Source organism: Cucumis sativus, chromosome 6, assembly GCF_000004075.3.
Source record: "Cucumis sativus cultivar 9930 chromosome 6, Cucumber_9930_V3, whole genome shotgun sequence".
In the NCBI taxonomy this organism is placed as follows: domain Eukaryota; kingdom Viridiplantae; phylum Streptophyta; class Magnoliopsida; order Cucurbitales; family Cucurbitaceae; genus Cucumis; species Cucumis sativus.
Genome location: NC_026660.2, coordinates 8,053,388 through 8,071,441, shown reverse-complemented (window position 1 = coordinate 8,071,441; position 18,054 = coordinate 8,053,388). Strand labels below are relative to the sequence as shown.

Here is an 18,054-nt window from a genome sequence, read left to right as displayed (position 1 = left end):
CACTTGTCCCCTCTGTAGATGCTTCTTCTTCTTCGAAGACAACCGCAAGATGGACACCAAGTGGAGCTTCCTCGTCCCTGACAATCCCTCCTCTCTCTATTACTTCCTGCAGTGATTTGATGATCATCATCTGTACATTTTTTTTTTTTTTGATTTGGAAATTTGTAGTTCTTCAATCTCCATTCTTTTCTGTGTAAATGTCTATCCAATAATCAGCTGCATATACAAAAAACCTTCCTTCTTCAAATGCAAAACTCTCTTTCTTCTCATAATTCATTTCCAAATTCATCATATTCATCTTCTACACTGCGCAAACTCATCGGTCCTTTCATTAATTACTTCTAATCAATAATATACTTTACATTTCTAATTAACATAACTGTAATAATGCTATATATATAAAATTTATTAGAGTAATTAATAGTAACACTTAATTATATAATTTGTTTCAAAATGTGAATGCATGAAATCAATTACTCAAAACCTAAAATAAGTGATCTCCCTCCAAATTCCCAACTCGATTTTTTGGTCACTATTCTCTTTTTCTTTTTCTTTTTTTAATGATTGACACAAAAGTCAATCTTTTTTTTTTTTTTTTTTCTTTTTGAGTTACAAATATTTATCATTTCTTATACTTTTTTTTAAAAAAAATAATTTCTTATAATAGATGAACATTTTCTAGTTAAATTCGTATTGCCAGCTGCCATCAAAATGTATATGAATACGTTGACAATATTTTTTAAACAATTTTTTGAGAACTTGGTTTTAAATTTTGGTATATAATAATAAGACAACAAAGTACCTTTTCAATATATATATATATATATAATATAGATATATATTTGCTTATTTATTTTCTAGACTTGTATGCAAGTATTTACAATTTCTTATTTGTTCATTAGATTAGTTTAAGTTGAGTTGACAAGATAATTAAATGTGTCCAATGAACATCTAGATTAACGTAATTTATAAATCTAATTTGCAATTTAAAAAAGTAATTGGAACATTTATAAATTCATTAAAAAAATAAAGAAAATAAAATGAATGCTGCAATCACCCCATGTTTTCACCACACAAAAACAAATAACAAATTTGAGTATAGAGAGATGGTAGATAGATACACTAATCGTCAGCCATATATTATTTCCTTTTCATTCTGATCACCTTCTCCCTTCAATTGTCTTAGTATAATACTTGTTTTCAAAAAAGTGTTTGTCTTATATAAAATATTATATAAATGATTTGGATAAGTATTTAGATTATTTTATCTTCATAACTTTCACATTTGCACCTCATAATAATGTATTTATACTTCTTTTTTAACTAATCAATTTTCTGTATTATCATAAAAGAATAAGAACAAAATGTTTCTAAAAATTTAGAGAACAAAAGCAACACAGTTTTTTAATGAAAGTCCATGTAGAAACGTTTCAAAGCATAAAAGAATAACAACAAAATTGTTGTAGAAATTTAAAGAACATAAAGAAGATTTGGAACTTTATTATTGAAGTATAGTTTCCTTCTTTTTCTATATTATTATTATTTGAGAGCTACATTATAAAGTAATGACAATACCATGAGATTTCTAATAGCAAATGGCATAAAAAAGACCAGAAAAAGTTGTGATTCCTATAAGCATTTGACACCAAATAGACTATGTTCAGACTTCTCTGGTCATAATTTTAAAATCTTGGACAACCACCTTGTAAGAAATAACATTTGATTCTCCATTTTCTTCAAAATGCTACAAGAAGACATGAAGAAGAAGTTCAAGAGACAACCACATAATCTAAAAATAGGTTTCCTAAGATTTTGCCATCATTTGAGATGGCAATGGTTTTGTCTTGATGAATCTTGCTTATTCGAATCAAATCGTATTTTGATAAAACAAACAAAGTACCGCTAATTTATTGTGGAAAATTTTATTATTCGTTTTCATGGTATAGACAGTAGTTAGGAACGAAGACTAGATACAAACACTTACAAGACTACATACAAATACTTGTAATGAAAGAAGGATTATGATCACATGAAATACAAATCACCTGTCATCCCATTCTGGTTATACCGAACTTTAATCACAAAGAAGGCAGCCTCATATTAACAAATAGCAATTATTGGCGTGGTCAAGTATGGCAGTAAAGAACTGGGACTAACCCAAATTGAGCACTGGTGACAAACTTGAACTTATACAGGCCTAACCAGTCCTGCATAAAGACAGTTACCAACTTTAACAGGTAAAAACTAACCACGTCAATGCGTGTCTGAGTTTACTCTGGTGAGAACCTTCAGAAATAATCCATATCCATTGAGCTAAGCACACCATCATCTTCCCAGTTTACAGCCTTGGTTGTTCCATCTTTTCCAGTAAGTTGAAGAGGTGATTCTAATGGCGGCGGGACCTTCATACCAAAAGAAACAAGCAGATGTTAAGGTCATCTCTATTAATGGTTGATAAAGAGTTGAACATTTTTACATTCTTTGAAAGATCATCAACAGCCATGTTAGCTACAGGTTTTTTAAGCGTCATAGCTGCTCCTCTCAAGCACAATATGAGTTTTGAAAGTAGATAGCATCCGTACCATACACCGGATCAGTGGCCAGTTAATTGATTGGAAAAACGGGTGCTGTTTGATTTCATTTGCACCTGTACTTGATCCTAAACGTCTGGCAGGGTCTCTTTGTAGCAATGCATTGATCAACTGCCTTGCTGCAAGACTTACCTGAAAGAAATAGAATTGGAAAACAGCAGTTAAAAAACCTTAAGTTTAATGGCATTAAACAGGCATCAATTTCCAGCAATGCCTTTTTATAGTTGTGAATTGATCTAATAAGAACCCATACACCACCATAATTCCAGCATAATGAACATGCCCTTGAGATGTTTGTAAAAGAAACATAATACTTGAGGACGCTCGCCTAGTAGCCAGTGGATGATAAATGGCCACCCACGGCTGATTCTAACAAGACCAATAATTATGTGTTCGTTGAGCCCCAGACATTGTTTAACCATTTAGGCAATGGCAATTAGACTACTATGTATATTAGCATTCTTGCTGTTCGAAGTTTCTTCTTTAGCACGTCTATAAACTTCATCCAAAGTAACTTTACGTGCTTGTTTAAAATGATTCTTTCGTGCCTACTTTCCTCAAAACAAAATTGAAAAACGGTTTCTCTAGGAACAGTGTTGTAGACTTTAATGGTTCTCATGTAAATTTAGGCTACACGACTGTAAAATCTACTGGGTGAACACTGAATGTGAATAAAAACTGAACTCTTTTCTAAACTAAATAATAGGCTTAATATGATCCTTACAACCGTATGTATACTGATTTTTTATCAATATCTAGCTTCATATTATTGATTAAATTATAAGAGAATATTATACTGACGATGACTGAAGAAATGATTGATGCCTTCTTGTGGCGTTTATAAACTTGAAATAATGCAACTACTACGATATTAAATGAAAAAATCAGCACATCAAGTAATACCTCAGAGAGATGTATTACTTTAAGTTACCTGAATGCTACTTGGGAAGGTGAGATCTTTGTGCAAGATGTTACCAAAAGTCTTCTGCCTGTTCTTTCCCCTGAAAGGTGTGCGACCATAAAGCATCTCATACAACAATATACCTGGATCCCAAACACAACCATGTTCAAGTCGTGAACCAGAAAACCATCACAAAAATTTTAATAGTAAAATAAGAAGATAAGTCTGTCCAACATAAATAGATGCGGAGGATAATAATTCGATGATATAAATATGGGAACAGGTAGTGAACTAACAATATCTTTTTATTTTATTGATGAAGGAAGTTTACAAATAGCTAAAACTAAAATTCAACCAAATCAATTGCAAAGCTTATCAACAGGAATGTATTTATGCAACATGATCAATTTCTCATGATGTTTACAAATTACAACTTTCAGTTGTCATATATATAAATACATGGGAATATTGTGGCATTAGTAGTTTGATCAAAATGATTGATTCGTTATAGTGCCATATTCACAATTTTGTTTATAGAGAAAATTAGAAAGGGAAAGTGCAAAGAGGAATAGGCAAATAATCTCGATTAGTTCACATCGTCTTACCAAGAGCCCACCAATCAATAGAGCTGCTGTGGCCTTCCCCTGTTATAATTTCCTGAAATTGATGTACCAATAAAGACTTGAGAAGAACTAGTTCGATGTAGTTGAAGATGTAATCTAATAACTACTATCATGCTCTGTTGCAAAAGATATCCAAGAACGTATGTCTCTTTCCACAATGTTCTCTCAAATTTGAGGAAAATCTAAATTCAAATCATAAAATGGCAAGACCAAATTATCTAGACCTACGGCCAGTCTTTAGAGTTTGAAATACTACTGTTTATTAGCGTTTCGCATCATGCAAAATATGCCTTATTTTACAAATTAATCCAATAAAATTAATAATAAAGTAACTGAACAGATAGTGGGGATTCACCATACAGGAGCAATATACTCTTCAGTTCCAACAAAAGAATTTGATTGTGTGATTGGCTCTGCAACAAATACTGGTGGTGGTTGACTTCGAGATCTCCTTCTACCTTGTAGCAATGGATACTTCACAATCTAAAATTCAATGAAAACAATTAGAATGGAAGTTTACTCGAGTGTAGACCACATGACTAGCATAGTAAAACACCAATATCACATAGTAAAACACCAGGTAACTGTTCAGGAGGGGAGGCGTTTAGAATTTTAGAGCAGCTCATGGACTAGAATCCTCATAATTAGATTTTTTGTCTCACCTCAATGTCAGTGGACTACACTCCACTTGTATTACACTTACATTTACTAAGATGTCTAGTAGAGTTTCTTTTGAAAAAGCGCAACTACTTAATTGGCCTATTTTATGCATCCACCCTTCTAAAGTTCCACTGCCTCCAAACTAAGAATATGGCATGCCCCAGAGTAGTTTGATGTGGCTATTGTCATGAATGGAATGATTCATGGCTTAAGGGTTGTTTCATACAATTAACACCATTTTATAACTTAAAGAATGAAAACCTTGGATATGATTAAAAAAGAAGTGGTCTTAAGATGGTTGTATAAGGAAATTGGGATGCACCTGCGGCTTGCAGGATGTCACAAGTGATAAATCGAAGTCAGCAAGCGTAACATGGCCATCTTTCTGGAGAAGAATATTTTCAGGCTTCAGATCCCGGTAAATGATTCCTGCATAAAATCATAAAGGAAGTTGAATGCTTTTATCGAATTAACAGCACACTTTATCTTGTCATACAGTAAACTTTTCATATCATGAGTATTGAGATTAACTAGTATCCAGTTACAGTAAATCTATGTTTTAATTCCCATATGAGTAACATGGAGATTATTCCCAAGCCGTTTACCAGAATTATTTGGAGTTCTAAACTTACCAAAATAGTAAGCGCTAGCAACAAAATTCGGCAATATCATCTTAGGTCCAATTTCACTTAGCTGCAGACTTAAAATGAAAGAAAAGATGAGGACCTTGTAGGGTGTCTTTAGGGACCATAGGAAGTCAAGGACCCTTGGCTTAAAATTATGAGAAGCAGGGGCCTACTCATGATTTTTGTGATTATACATATCAATCTAAGATGGTTTCATTTTCCTTACACTCCTTATTAGTGATTAAACTTGGTTAGGCATCCTGTCTTTCCATCGCTTTTAATTCTTCTCCCATCTTAATGAAATGTATTAAATCACAAATTCACCCAAAAGCTTAAGCTGGTGGTTGAAGGCAAATTTAATTATATATCACCAACACTCCCCCTCACTTGTGGACTTCAAATATTTGAAAGGCCCAACAAGTGGAAATCAATTTTAATTGGAGAGGAAAGGACAATGTAGGGGCTTGAACACAGAACCTTCCTGTACCACCTGCTCTGATTTCATATTAAACCACCAATTCATCCAAAAACTTAAGCTGGTGGTTGAAGGCAAATTTAATTATATATCACCAACAAAATGTTTCCTTACCAACCCAAAAGAAAAACGATTCAGGGTTGATGAGGGAAATAATGAATCTTTAAATCTGTGTCATCTTTATAAATGAAGTCAAAATGTTATTGAATAGCAATCTACTGTAAGTTGATGTTATTCTCAGACAACTCCACTCGAAGCTTTGAAAGAATAGGAAGAAATATGGTATGTATGTCAGATGAAATCAAATGAACTGAAACAACAATGTTACCTAGACAGTGAAGATATTCCAAGCCAATGACAACCTCTGCCGCATAGAACCTGAAGATGAGAATGGGCCATAACAAGATGACAGTGTCAACATGTCTTGAATGAAAGAAACATATTGCTAGACTGAGCTAAGAAAATATATTTATCCATGATAAAAAAACAAACTAATTCATCGTTATATATAGCATTGTTAAAGTTTGGGCCTCATCAATTTCTTCTCCATCACATTCACAGACTCATTTATCCTATTGGAAGAAAGAATGAAAATGGTGCTCTATTAATTCAAAGCTTCATTTTCTCTTTTTCCTTATTTTACAGCACAAGAGCTCCTTCAAGCAATAAGGTTAAAACCATAATGGATATTCGAAGTTCCTTTTGTCACATATCATGAGCTTAATATCACGCAGACTTCCAAAAATTTTAAAGTTGAAGTAATAGATCCAATTCCTAACTTATTAGGTGAAACATGTTACAAATTTTTTGTGTTGATAGAAAAGGTACCTTGCAGAATCTTCTTTAAACATTTTCATCGGTTGCTTATCAAGCAATGCGAATAATTCCCCACCAGAGCAGAAGTCTGTTATCAAACAAACGTGTGTAGGGGTCTGAAAAAAGAACACAAATAAAGTCATCCATGAAATCTGTCTCAAGAGTGTCAGATAGCACATGACATGCCAGAATATCTCCTTATGGAAACAGCTCTTAACATTATAATAAGCTGTGTGACTTTGAACCAAATCCTTTTTGCAATTGTCAAGGCATGCATGGTTGTACATTCCCAGTTAGAATTCTTGTCAAAATTCATAAGTATTCCACATTTGTAAAAAGGACCAAGACTAGTTCTAAAATGTGCATATAGAATTAATATGGAAAACAGATATGAAATAAGGCATGTTTGAACCTCAAATGAAGTGTACAGTGTGGGAAGAAAAGGATGATCCAGAAGCGCAATGATTTGCCTTTCAATGCATGCTCTGTGAACCTACAGAGAAAAAATTGATCACAAATTACTCTTCAAAGTTGAGGCAAGGTGATAAAATGATGCTAAATAACTAGTAGGTGCGTTCATTCAAAACCCTCTGATATTATACTGAAGCATCTGCAATCATCTGTTCAATTTTCAGATAGGTTTATGAGCAAAGTCTCTCTTAATCTTATAAGTCTCAGTGATTTGAGACTCATGAAGTTTTCGTGATGCAATCGTGAACAATACCAAGCTTGTGAAGAGCGTTGAAGAAAGTATAAGCTAACAAAAACCGATTTCTTTCAATCCACTCTATGATTGCAAACAAATTTATGAAGCAGAAATATGGGGGTATTATAGTAATCAAACCATGGCTTTCTTATAAGACCTTGTTTCGATTCAAAAGTGCTGATTTCTCCATTGCTTTCAAGGCATAAAGTTCACTTGTACCTAGAAGTTCCACCAGATGAACACTGCAGCAAATATGCTGCATAAGTTATCAGAGGAGGTGCAAAATTAACAAGGCTTGATGAAACCAGAAATTACAAAATTCCCGAAAGGAACCAGATGGTATAATTTCTAAAAGTATAAAAAAAATGGCAGGTGACACTGTCAGCTAAACAGAAAAGTCCAAATAGCAGTGTCCTAGCCTCAGATAGACTGAATAAATATGATGGCCTTACTTCTCAAAGGCTGATATTGTGTGGTTCTTTAGATATATTTTCTTCCTCCATTCTCGTAAAGGAGGTATCTAAAAGAAAATATGTTAACTTCAAACTTTTTTATTGCTTATCAATTTCATTTGCCGAACATTGGTTTCATGGTAGCAGAATAGTAATAATAACAATAGAAGTGATAATTGTTACATAATTGCAGTAAAAAGTGCAATCAGGAATAATTAAAAAAAAACTTACAATAAGTGTAAAGCATAAACAGATTAAGATAATTTTAGCTATTTGTATTTGATTAATTTCATTAGAACGTATTATATAAGTAAAAATGAAATAATCATGTACAATGCCTGTACTAATAGACTATTACACTAATTACCTGCCAGTGTCTCCACAACCCAGTGGTTTAATTGGCTTAAAATGTTTGAGTCCAATTTTTTCACCACGTCCTATGATCTACAAAAAAAAAAGTTTAATGAAATAAATAAATAAAATTGTCGAGAAGGAAACCTTAGCAAGAAGCAAAACCAATGAAAATATTTCTGGAAACAATGTCATGGGTTAAAGATACCACAATTGCCTCATCTACTTTTGTGGACTATAAGTCCCTCCATAATGAGAGAGGGACACTGCTAAGCTAGTTATAAAATGTATGGACGAATTTAAAATTCCTCCAAGGCAAGAATTAGGAAGAATCAGGAAACTAGGAGTTGATTCAGTGCTATTTACAGGATTTAGAATCTTATAACACAAAAGTGTGAAGTCGAGAAGAACTTTGGAAGCAACATGAGAAGCAAATTTATGTTGAGAAAGTTGAGTGATCATAACAAGAAAAGAAATGAGCAGTGGCAAAATATCAACAACTTTGCAGAGATTATAAAAGAATACAATTATGCATAACCTTCTGTATAGCAGTCCAAGAAGAACTATGCTTCTTGTGAGGCCTTGGGAAGACTGGTTGAGAATGAATTGCCCACAAATCTTCTGGTCTCTGAAACAAGAGCAGTTGGATAATTAAATTAGATTTTCATACTCATACCTTGTTTAGCAAAATAAGAATTAATATAAATATTAATTTTTAATTATTAACAAATTACTAAATAAAAATAATAATATTTTAGTTCAAATTAATACTTGAAATTCAGTAGGTATATCTACTCAAATCATAATAATAATAATAATAATAATAGTAATGTTTTAGCTACTAGACCGTTATTAAAATGATTAACAAGATAGAAAAATAAATGATATTTTGGTTTAAATTAAAAGTGGGTAATCAAATAGATCCTAATAAAAACATATATTTTTTAGTTTATAAAAAATTAATTCGACTAAAAAATAAAGCAGTAGTTTCATTTAAATTAACATATAAGATCGTCAAAAAATAATAATAATAATAATCTATGAAATTAGGTAGGTAATCAACCCTTTCCAAATAAAAATTTAGAACAAAATGTGTTGTTATTAAATAATTAGTACAAAATAATAAAAATAGTTTAAATTAAGGTTTTTAAATGAAGGATTTAAAAAATGAAAAGAATAAAATTTTATGTAAATTAAAGTTTGATATGGAGTAGATGATTTACATTATCCAAATCAATATATATATATATATATATATATATATATATATATATATATATTTAACTATTAAATAATTCATTCAAAATTTGAAAACTACTAGGTTTGTTTAAATTGAAGCTTAGTAACCAAATGATATAAATAAAGTATAAAGTAGGCAATAAAATGAAGCCAATCACAATAAAAATTAATAATTTGAAGGTTTAGGTTTGTCCATTTTGCCATGTTTTATTTATATTATTTTAATAATATACACATTTTAGTGAATGGTAAATAAATAATTTCTTGTTTATAAACTAAAATTAAATTCAAAGTTATTATCTCCAACCAATTTAATTTTTTTTAGTACATTTATTTTAAAAAATAAAAAAGATGATCACATTTTTTCAGTATAAATGAGAAAATAAGAGAAAAATAGGATTCGAGGAAAGAAAAAATAAATAAACTGTCGATTTTGGTCAGTTTATGGTCAAAGTCTTGCAATAGTACATCGATTTTTCTAAATATTTTGTCGATTTTGCTATTTTTGACAATTTTCCATACACACATACACACATACGTACATACATACATAGATACGTATACATTAGTTAGTTCTGTCAAATTCAAACATAGAGCAAAAGAAATACCTTACCAAGTTGGCATCGGGAAGTTCACGGACAGCCTCATCGACATTTTCTGCAGTGGCTTTAACCTAATAATAGGAATAAGATAAACAAATGATAAAAAAATTATCAGATGCTGATACTCAAACATAGAGCAAAAGAAATACCTTACTCAATATTTAAAAATTTTTAACAAAAAAAAGGGTAAAAAAAGGACCTATACCAGCTTGGCACTTTGCAGCTCTGCTGTCTCGGAAAGACGGTTTTGCAAAGGTTCCACGTGCCCACTTCCATCTAGTTGAACACCAATGAAATACTGAAGCTCTCCCTATACATATTATAAAATGTTAATTGGGATAGAATTTGCAATATGACAATTTGAAATTCACTATCAAATGATGATCCAGAAGAAGGTTCTAATAGTTACCGTTTCATCACGCATTGGTTGCAAGTGGAACAAGTTCCAGAACTTTTTACCTGTAATTCATAAAATCAGGTACATTTTACAAACTGCTGCTAAATGGTGTAATGCAAAAGGTTTCAAAGTTCAAATCTACTTCTAAACGCACAACATCAACTCGAACTTTCAAAAAAATGTACATCAATTTATGAGCATTCAAACTTACTTCAAAAACGGCAGTAACATTGACAAGAAAAACTCATTACAGTTGATTCATCATCGTAACATCACAGAATCTGCTTACCAGTCTTGGTATAGTTGATCAACTGAACAGTTATTTCTCTTTGTTCCCTAATGGCATCCCTTATCTTTGAGACAGTTTCTTGGTCTGTTTCAGGTCCTTGAAGGAACCTGTGGGATAAATGAGAAATGTACTACATATATTGTGAAATAAAACTTTTCGGATAAAGTTCATTTGACAAAATATTACAGTAAGAACGAATTAACTAGATATAATGTAGTAAATTGTTCACTGCTGATTCTATACTTCAGCACATTTATCTTGAAAATTATGAAGTTTATTTCACTCATGTCGAGCAAGGTACAGAATGATAACTTTCTGACTCTTGATTTGAAGTAGAAAATAAACACTAAAATACTTTTTATTCCAAAACCAAATAAGAATAAAATAAATAAATAAATAACGAATCAAATATGTGATGATGTCCCTACCGACAGTTTCGTCCCAAAATTTCTTCACGTGTATATTCCGTCAATTCAAGAAAGCTGTCTGACGCAAATATCTGCATACAAGAGTAGAGTTATTTTTAAGGAGCATTGCTTTTCATCTACTGCACTAACCAGAAACCTAAGATTCCATATTTGCAAGCTATATTACACTAAGCAGTTTAAACATGACCAGAGATTATGCAAACTTCCTAGTACATTGATTAAGAAAGATAATGAGGCATGATTCAGTTAGTCAGAGATGCACTATGTTAGCAGCAGTTCATATCAAATACATATTTGTTGAGATATGATTTCTAAGTTAGAGGGAAAATTTTACAAGAACCATTGAGTAATTTTCATGACTGAATAATTTTCTTCAGTAAGATTCATAACATATTTGGTTTGTTTAAAAGGAACCAACACGTGTTAATTGCCCCAAAAGAAATAACAAAATACTAGATATACATTATGAACAAATTTTTGCTTTTCCATGATTAACTAAATATTCTTCCACATCTATGATTAACAAATTCATCTTCAATCAACGCTATCAAATCCAGTTATATTATAACCTCTCGTACAGTAAGAGAGAGTGGCCTTACAATTGGATTATCAGGAAGTCTTGGATCAGTAATAACAAAATTTTTCTCAATTCGCTCCAACGTGGTAGCTAAATCAATTCCTTGGCGAATATCCTTTTCTCTTTCAGCACGATCCCAACTATCAGACCGTTCTATTTCGTCGGTCATCAAAATTTCTGGTTCGAAGTCTGTTACTTCAAGCTTCCTTGCACTGCTTAGAGATTTCCCTTTGAAACTGTAATAAAGCATAACAAAGAATATCCTGAAATCAAGTACTACAAAGCGATATTTACAAGGGATATTGGCCAACCAGTTAGTCTGTGAAGTTATGAAGTAAAGAACCAATTGAAGGTTCCAAAGAAATTAAATCTTCAACTGCTAAGGGCATCAACACAGTGAAACAATCATCAATCCTGTATGAATAACTCACCCCATTAAAGAAACTCGACTCGATAGCCTAGGTTTTTTGCCTAACCCATCATCTTTGAGGTCATGTAGAGGAGTATGTCTACCCGGTGTATTAGTTGCAGCTTCAACTGGTTTTGGAAGAACATAGTCAAGATTGAACTTTTCAAAATCTTCTTTTTTTCTGGTAGTGTCATGACTCATAGCTCGACCATGAGATCGAGGATTCTTCACAGTCTGAACAACCTCTGTGATGGAAACCATTGCCTTTTCCTTCTGGCGAGCTGAAACATCAAGAGTGAAAATTAAGGTGAAGGTAGCATCACATTCCATAGAAATTTGAAGGATCAGTTACCATCATAGCGGATTAATGACTTTGGCAACCCGTTCGGTCGTAACGCTTTATCATTTATGCCTTCTGTGTACTTGCTTACTTCTACCTGCATTCTGCCAAAGAAAAATACCATTCTTCAATTTCTTAGTTCATCACACTTTACTGCACTCAGAATCTTGTGGGCATGCATGACTCTTTATTCCCATTGCATTTTAGAAGGTCCAAGTTTTATTATTATGATTATGCAAATTCAGGCACAGCAAAAGCATAAGCATGACCCGTAACAGTTTGAAACAAAATACTTCATGGCATGACGGCACAGGTGCAGTAACCAAGAAAGCTTTCAAAAACAAGTTTAGACTACTCTTTTCTTACGTAGAAGAAACAGCAAGTCAGTTAATTTAAACTTTACACAGCACCATTAAAAACTGAGGGAGAACCCAAGGAAACCAAGAAAATCCCGATCATTTTATAGCATGAATCATCAAGAGTCAAAAGACAAAGAAGAAATCAAACCCAATAAATTTGATAGTGTTGCCATTGTCATCCTTGATAGGCGTGACTGTCAGAAGATTCCAGAAAGGAGTGCCATTCTTCTTGTAGTTCAAAAGCCTTCCGCAGTAGCTTTTGCCGTTTTTCACTGCATATCGAATTTTGTCGACTTCTTTCTGGTCTGTCTCTGATCCCTGAAGAAAACGGCTGCCATCCAATACAGAAAACAGAAGAAGAATAAGAAAACACCAACAGTCCGTCAGCACCCAAGTATGAAATTTAGAGCTTCGCTTCCAGATAACTTTCATTTTACTGTGCCCCATTTGAAATCCAGGCTTCCAGACATCTTGAATATGCAATGCATTTAGCATTACACCCAATATTTGGAAAACTGGTTATTCGACCAGTACCCACACCCAGCTCATGCTCCATAAAAAAACTAGGAATAGCAACGTAGAAAATTCAAGCAAGATGCATCTGGGTATTCCACATTACGTCTGCAATTGAACTTTTTAGTGTTTGTTTGGAAAATCTAAAGCTATTTCTGTGCTTCTTTCGAATGATTCCATGACTAGCTTGTCAAAATTTTAAACTTCTTATCAGGAGGCCTACTTTTGAGCATCTGTTTATTATTCTTTTTTTTTTTTTTTTTCTTTTTCTGTTCTTGTTTATAAAAGTTTATTATCAATTCAATGGGAACTACACATGAAACTCATGTTGACTTTGAATAATTCCCAGATAATAAGAAATTTATCACCCACTTAATAAAAAAGCAAAATTTTGTTTTTTTGTATTAATTAGAAAAAAAGGTTTTAAAAAGAAATACCAAGTGATACTACCACTCTCTGCATTTTGCTGTTAAGAGAGCAGGCAACATGGGTTAACGTTTTCCGAAAATAAGTAAATAATTATAAATGAACATCTTTATTGGGTATCTTTTTTGCCTTCTACTGTTTGACCCAGAATTCTATGTCTCTTGGTTTGCCTTTAAATATCAGACAGCTTTTACTCCAAAAAGATCCTTTCTTTTATTTTATTCTCTTCTTTTAAGCGAATTCATCTTACCAGTTCCTTCCAATGACCTCCTCTGAAGCATAACCAGTCATGCCAAAGAAGCCACTGCTCGCATACACGATGGGGCAGTCTGGTTTTGTGGCATCAGAGACCACAAATGTCTGTTCCAAAGAAGCTAAAGCATCCTTCAACTCTTGTGATACTCTTGGAAAAACTCCAGAGGTTTCATTGCTAAAGCTTGAAGTTCTTCCTGAACCACTGATTTTCTCTGATGATCTTTTGCTGCCCCCTCCTTCCCCAGATGCTCTCCCCACAATGGCCTTGAAACTGCCTTCTTCCACGTTTGTCTCCACCACCAGTCCCCACTCCGCTGCCCTTTCTGCTATGTTTGCTTCTTTTGATACTCTGGAAGAAGATTGCAAGCTTTTTTTGTCTTCTTTTGATTCATTTCCAGGAGTGTTTGTTGTGTTCGATTCGCTGTCAAATGCCATCCATTTGTCGGTAGGCTTGGTAGTGCTCATACCTTGCTTCTCCTCCATTACCAACGTCTCTTTTTAGTTTGTGAACAGAACAGCCTACCAAGTAATGTCAAATTAATACTACTGGGACGTCACCAAGATACTCAAAAAGGCTGAGAAATCTGACACAATATTAGAGGTCAAAAACAGAACTTGACAATGGAAAGGCTTAGGAAAGCCAAATGCAAAAGAGACTAAGAAATGAAAACAGAAAGAAGAATTCATCTTCCCAACAAACCAAGCATGCAAAATATATATATATATATATATATATATATACAGAAAATGCAGAAGAGAGTTGCAGACAATTAGGAAGCCAAAGGGCAATACCTGCATGATTCAATTATACTGAAAAGGGAAATACAAAGTAAAGCCGAAGCCGAAGCAGAAGCAGAAGCTCCCAGAAATAGGAATTTTGTACAACAGAGAGGCTTTCAACTGAATTATGTAAACCCAGAAACTGTTTCAAAAGCTGTCAGAGTGAAATTTTGAGAGAGAAAAGCTGCGTTGATCGAACAGGTGGTGTGCAGTAGGGGATGGCAGTTGAGGATAAAGTCCCAAATGGCCAATAAATATGCCTCCCACCCAACCGTATTGCATACCCCATGTAAAATGGAGCAAATCTGAGGATGGCCGTTGATTTGGCTCGGTTTATCCATAGTCTTGTCTCTTTATCAGATTTCGCCACGAGAGAAAAACAAAATGAAATAAAGTAAAATAAAGGGAAAGATTTGGACTGAAGATATATGAGGCCAAAGAGGCTCCAGGACCGCATGAAACAAGTTTCTCCACGTACTAATCTTTGAAAAATTGAACCTCCCAGTTTCTTCATTACAATAATTCTAACAGCTTTGCTTATTAGCTTTTCCGTTGCTTGGACATCTTCCTGATTGTTGATTATATGATAAAACAAAACGAATTATTTCAAAAATATCTTTAGTCAATTAAATATTGATTTTTTTTTTATTTGTGAAACAAGTTTAGGGCCTCTATCGAAACACACATGTAATAAATATACAAATATATATTTGAAATACAAACCCCAATTATTTGGAAAAAAAAAAACTTAGGTTCAGTCTTGTGCATTAAAAGTTCACACGTGTCTATTTTTTACTTTTTTAAAAAGATGATTAAAAATATATGTAATTTTTGTGGTTTAAACATGGGAAGCTTGCAACTAAGTATTCTTAAGCTCAACATTGTTTTTATATAAATTTGGGCCATATTGAGTACTAGGCCAACTAATGATGTGAAGGGAATCCAATTTTTATGAAGAACGTGTGATCTTCCTGCAATGTGTAAAACATTTTTTTCTTTAACAAAAACAGTATCTAAAATATACTTTAACAGAGGATAAACATTCACATTAGATTCTAAACTTAAGCATGTTGCTAACGTGGTTGGAAATTGAGAGAATTAGAACTTATCCTTGTAGATTTCAACCTTCACGATTTTCTCTATCAATCCCCAATGGTGGGATTATGATCCACATCACCATCTTAAATTTCTGAATGAACCTTAAACAATACACACCACATAATATTGGATTTCTTAAATAATTACAAGTGTGAGTTCTAATTCTTAGGAATCCCGATTAGAGAATGCATGTGGAGAATAATTTCAGTGAGAAATGTAGGGAGAATTTATTAGTTAACCAACCATGGTTTTGTTGAATCATAGTTAATTCATAGTTATTAAAAGACATAGATGGATAAAAGAATGGTACGCTTGTATTGATGATAGGACTTGTTATAATCTCCAGTATCTAATACAAACCGTATGAACAATGTGTGCAAATGTAAACAACAATAGAGAAGGATGACTACAACTTCCAATTTCTTGGTTTGTAGAAGCAATCTCTGGTTGACAAAGTTTTGGACTTGGAAAAGGAAGGTAATTTGTATGTCTAAGAGGATATATATATGGGTATCGTGTTTGCACTATTCTCTATTCCTCTCCCCTTTGTTGTTTCTTCTTAAATGTATTTATAGGCTTCCATCACATGGAAAGAAAAACAATGAAATTGAAGAACAAACCTGAAATATTTTTAAAAATAGCCAACTTCATGGACTTTTTTATTTTGTTATCCAAATCAAAAATATTTGATAGGTTTGTTATATTTATTTATATTGAGAATTAAAAATTTTGATGTTATCTCATAGTTGTTTTTGTAGAAATGTTTAACACGTTGTTGCTTGTCAATTTTACTCTATTTAAGAAAAAAAAAAGTTTGTCATTGTATTTGTAAAGCATATATGGCTCGAAGAGGGAAGCAATGGGTGGAGTTGGTTTGAGAGGATAAAACCCGAAGAGAGAAATAGAAAGGAAAGGATGTGTGGTTATTAATTTATATTAGAAAGAGTGGGAGACCTCCGCCCACTTGTTTCACATGTGGTGCACTGCCTCTCACTCTTACTCCTTTTTCCATTCACTCAAATAAATAAGCTCTCTCATCACATACACCTTTCATCTCATCTCATCTCATCTCATCTCATTCATTTTTCCATTCACTAACATTTAAATTGTTTCCACTTTCTCTATTCTAATTAACCCATCTTCCTTTCAAGGACAATACACATTATTTATAATGTTAATAAAAACCGATGACACAGATGGCATAATGTGATAGGGCTACATGTAACTAGTAACAAGTCATTATATGTTGATTTATGAATGTACATATCCAACACATGGTAGGTGTGGGCAGACGTTGAAATGAAAATATTTCATAAACTGAAGGTGGGCTCAGTGGTAGTGTGGCTCACATAAACCAACTTTTCTATTTTGTTTTTATTAACTTTTACAAATACGAGATGTGGAAGACTTTGAGAGGTACCACTCTAAATTGAATTCATACTTACTATGATGTGGGAACTTAAATTATCTACCTTATGTATCCTTCAATTTGTATAATCTTATTATATCTTCCTATCTTTTTAGGGATACATGTAATTTCAAATGAAACTAAACAAACTATAAATCCTACTCCTAATTATGGTTTATTATGAAATTTAGTGGAAGGTAGACACCTAGTCTAGTAAGTTCCACTAATACTTTGTGGAATGTTAGTTGTTAAGATGTTATGAACTAATTACGTGCATTTTTTCATGTAATTAAGTTATAAATAAGAACCTTTTCCGTTTTGGATAAAACTTTTACCATTTTGTATAAGTTTGACTTAAAAAATTATTTAAAGAAAAAAGTTTCTCTCTTCCAAAATATCAACCCTAAATTTCCACCTCAAGTTTCCATATATCTTTCTTATTTCCTTCACTTAACGGGTCCCACAACTCGATTCTAAGTTTAGAGAATAGCAGGTCAACACTTGTGGTGGTCTTCGATTCGAGTTTGTGAGGAGATCTTGAGGATTTTGATAAGCTTCAAAGGTACGTTTTTTATTAACCCTTATTTTGTTTAATTAACATAGTTGATGCATGTTAATCACTAAATCGTTTGGTTGTAATTAGAGTAGAATTGGTTCTTAATTCTGTTGCGCATGTCTCGTATTCCATCATTGGCAACTCAAATAATTCGAATTGTATTACCAACCCAACCCT

The 18,054-nt window shown here is 32.8% G+C and overlaps 1 protein-coding gene across 3 annotated transcripts; it reads right to left on the bottom strand.

Annotated features, from left to right (window-relative positions):
- Nucleotides 1–1,879: 1,879 nt before the first annotated feature.
- On the bottom strand, nucleotides 1,880–15,128 carry LOC101215355 (phototropin-2). 3 transcript variants are annotated; one of them, XM_011658599.2, is made up of 23 exons: nucleotides 14,828–15,120; nucleotides 14,031–14,619; nucleotides 12,990–13,172; nucleotides 12,495–12,586; nucleotides 12,165–12,423; nucleotides 11,756–11,969; nucleotides 11,157–11,227; nucleotides 10,729–10,835; nucleotides 10,452–10,501; nucleotides 10,248–10,352; nucleotides 10,054–10,113; nucleotides 8,740–8,829; nucleotides 8,218–8,294; nucleotides 7,556–7,640; nucleotides 7,105–7,185; nucleotides 6,705–6,808; nucleotides 6,205–6,254; nucleotides 5,098–5,204; nucleotides 4,476–4,598; nucleotides 4,098–4,149; nucleotides 3,523–3,635; nucleotides 2,583–2,723; nucleotides 1,880–2,402 (listed from the first exon to the last, which is right to left on the bottom strand). In XM_011658599.2, exons 2-23 carry the CDS (start codon nucleotides 14,516–14,518, stop codon nucleotides 2,289–2,291), a joined length of 2,766 nt encoding a protein of 921 aa, XP_011656901.1. In that variant the 5' UTR covers nucleotides 14,519–14,619; nucleotides 14,828–15,120; the 3' UTR covers nucleotides 1,880–2,288. The 3 variants fall into 3 exon arrangements, 2 of the variants coding, with proteins under 2 accessions (XP_011656901.1, XP_004140063.1); XM_004140015.3 differs by having other exon boundaries at nucleotides 14,031–14,554; XR_969732.2 differs by lacking the exon at nucleotides 1,880–2,402 and having other exon boundaries at nucleotides 2,577–2,723; nucleotides 4,471–4,598; nucleotides 14,031–14,554; nucleotides 14,828–15,128.
- Nucleotides 15,129–18,054: the final 2,926 nt, after the last annotated feature.

Coding starts and splice junctions, on each gene's coding strand:
- LOC101215355 (XM_011658599.2), bottom strand. CDS start 14,518: ATGGAGGAGAAGCAAGGTATGAGCACTACCAAGCCTACCGACAAATGG. Junction 11,228..11,755: donor GACTTCCTGATAATCCAATT/GTAAGGCCACTC, acceptor TCTTGTATGCAG/ATATTTGCGTCAGACAGCTT. Junction 2,403..2,582: donor GGCCACTGATCCGGTGTATG/GTACGGATGCTA, acceptor TTTGGTATGAAG/GTCCCGCCGCCATTAGAATC.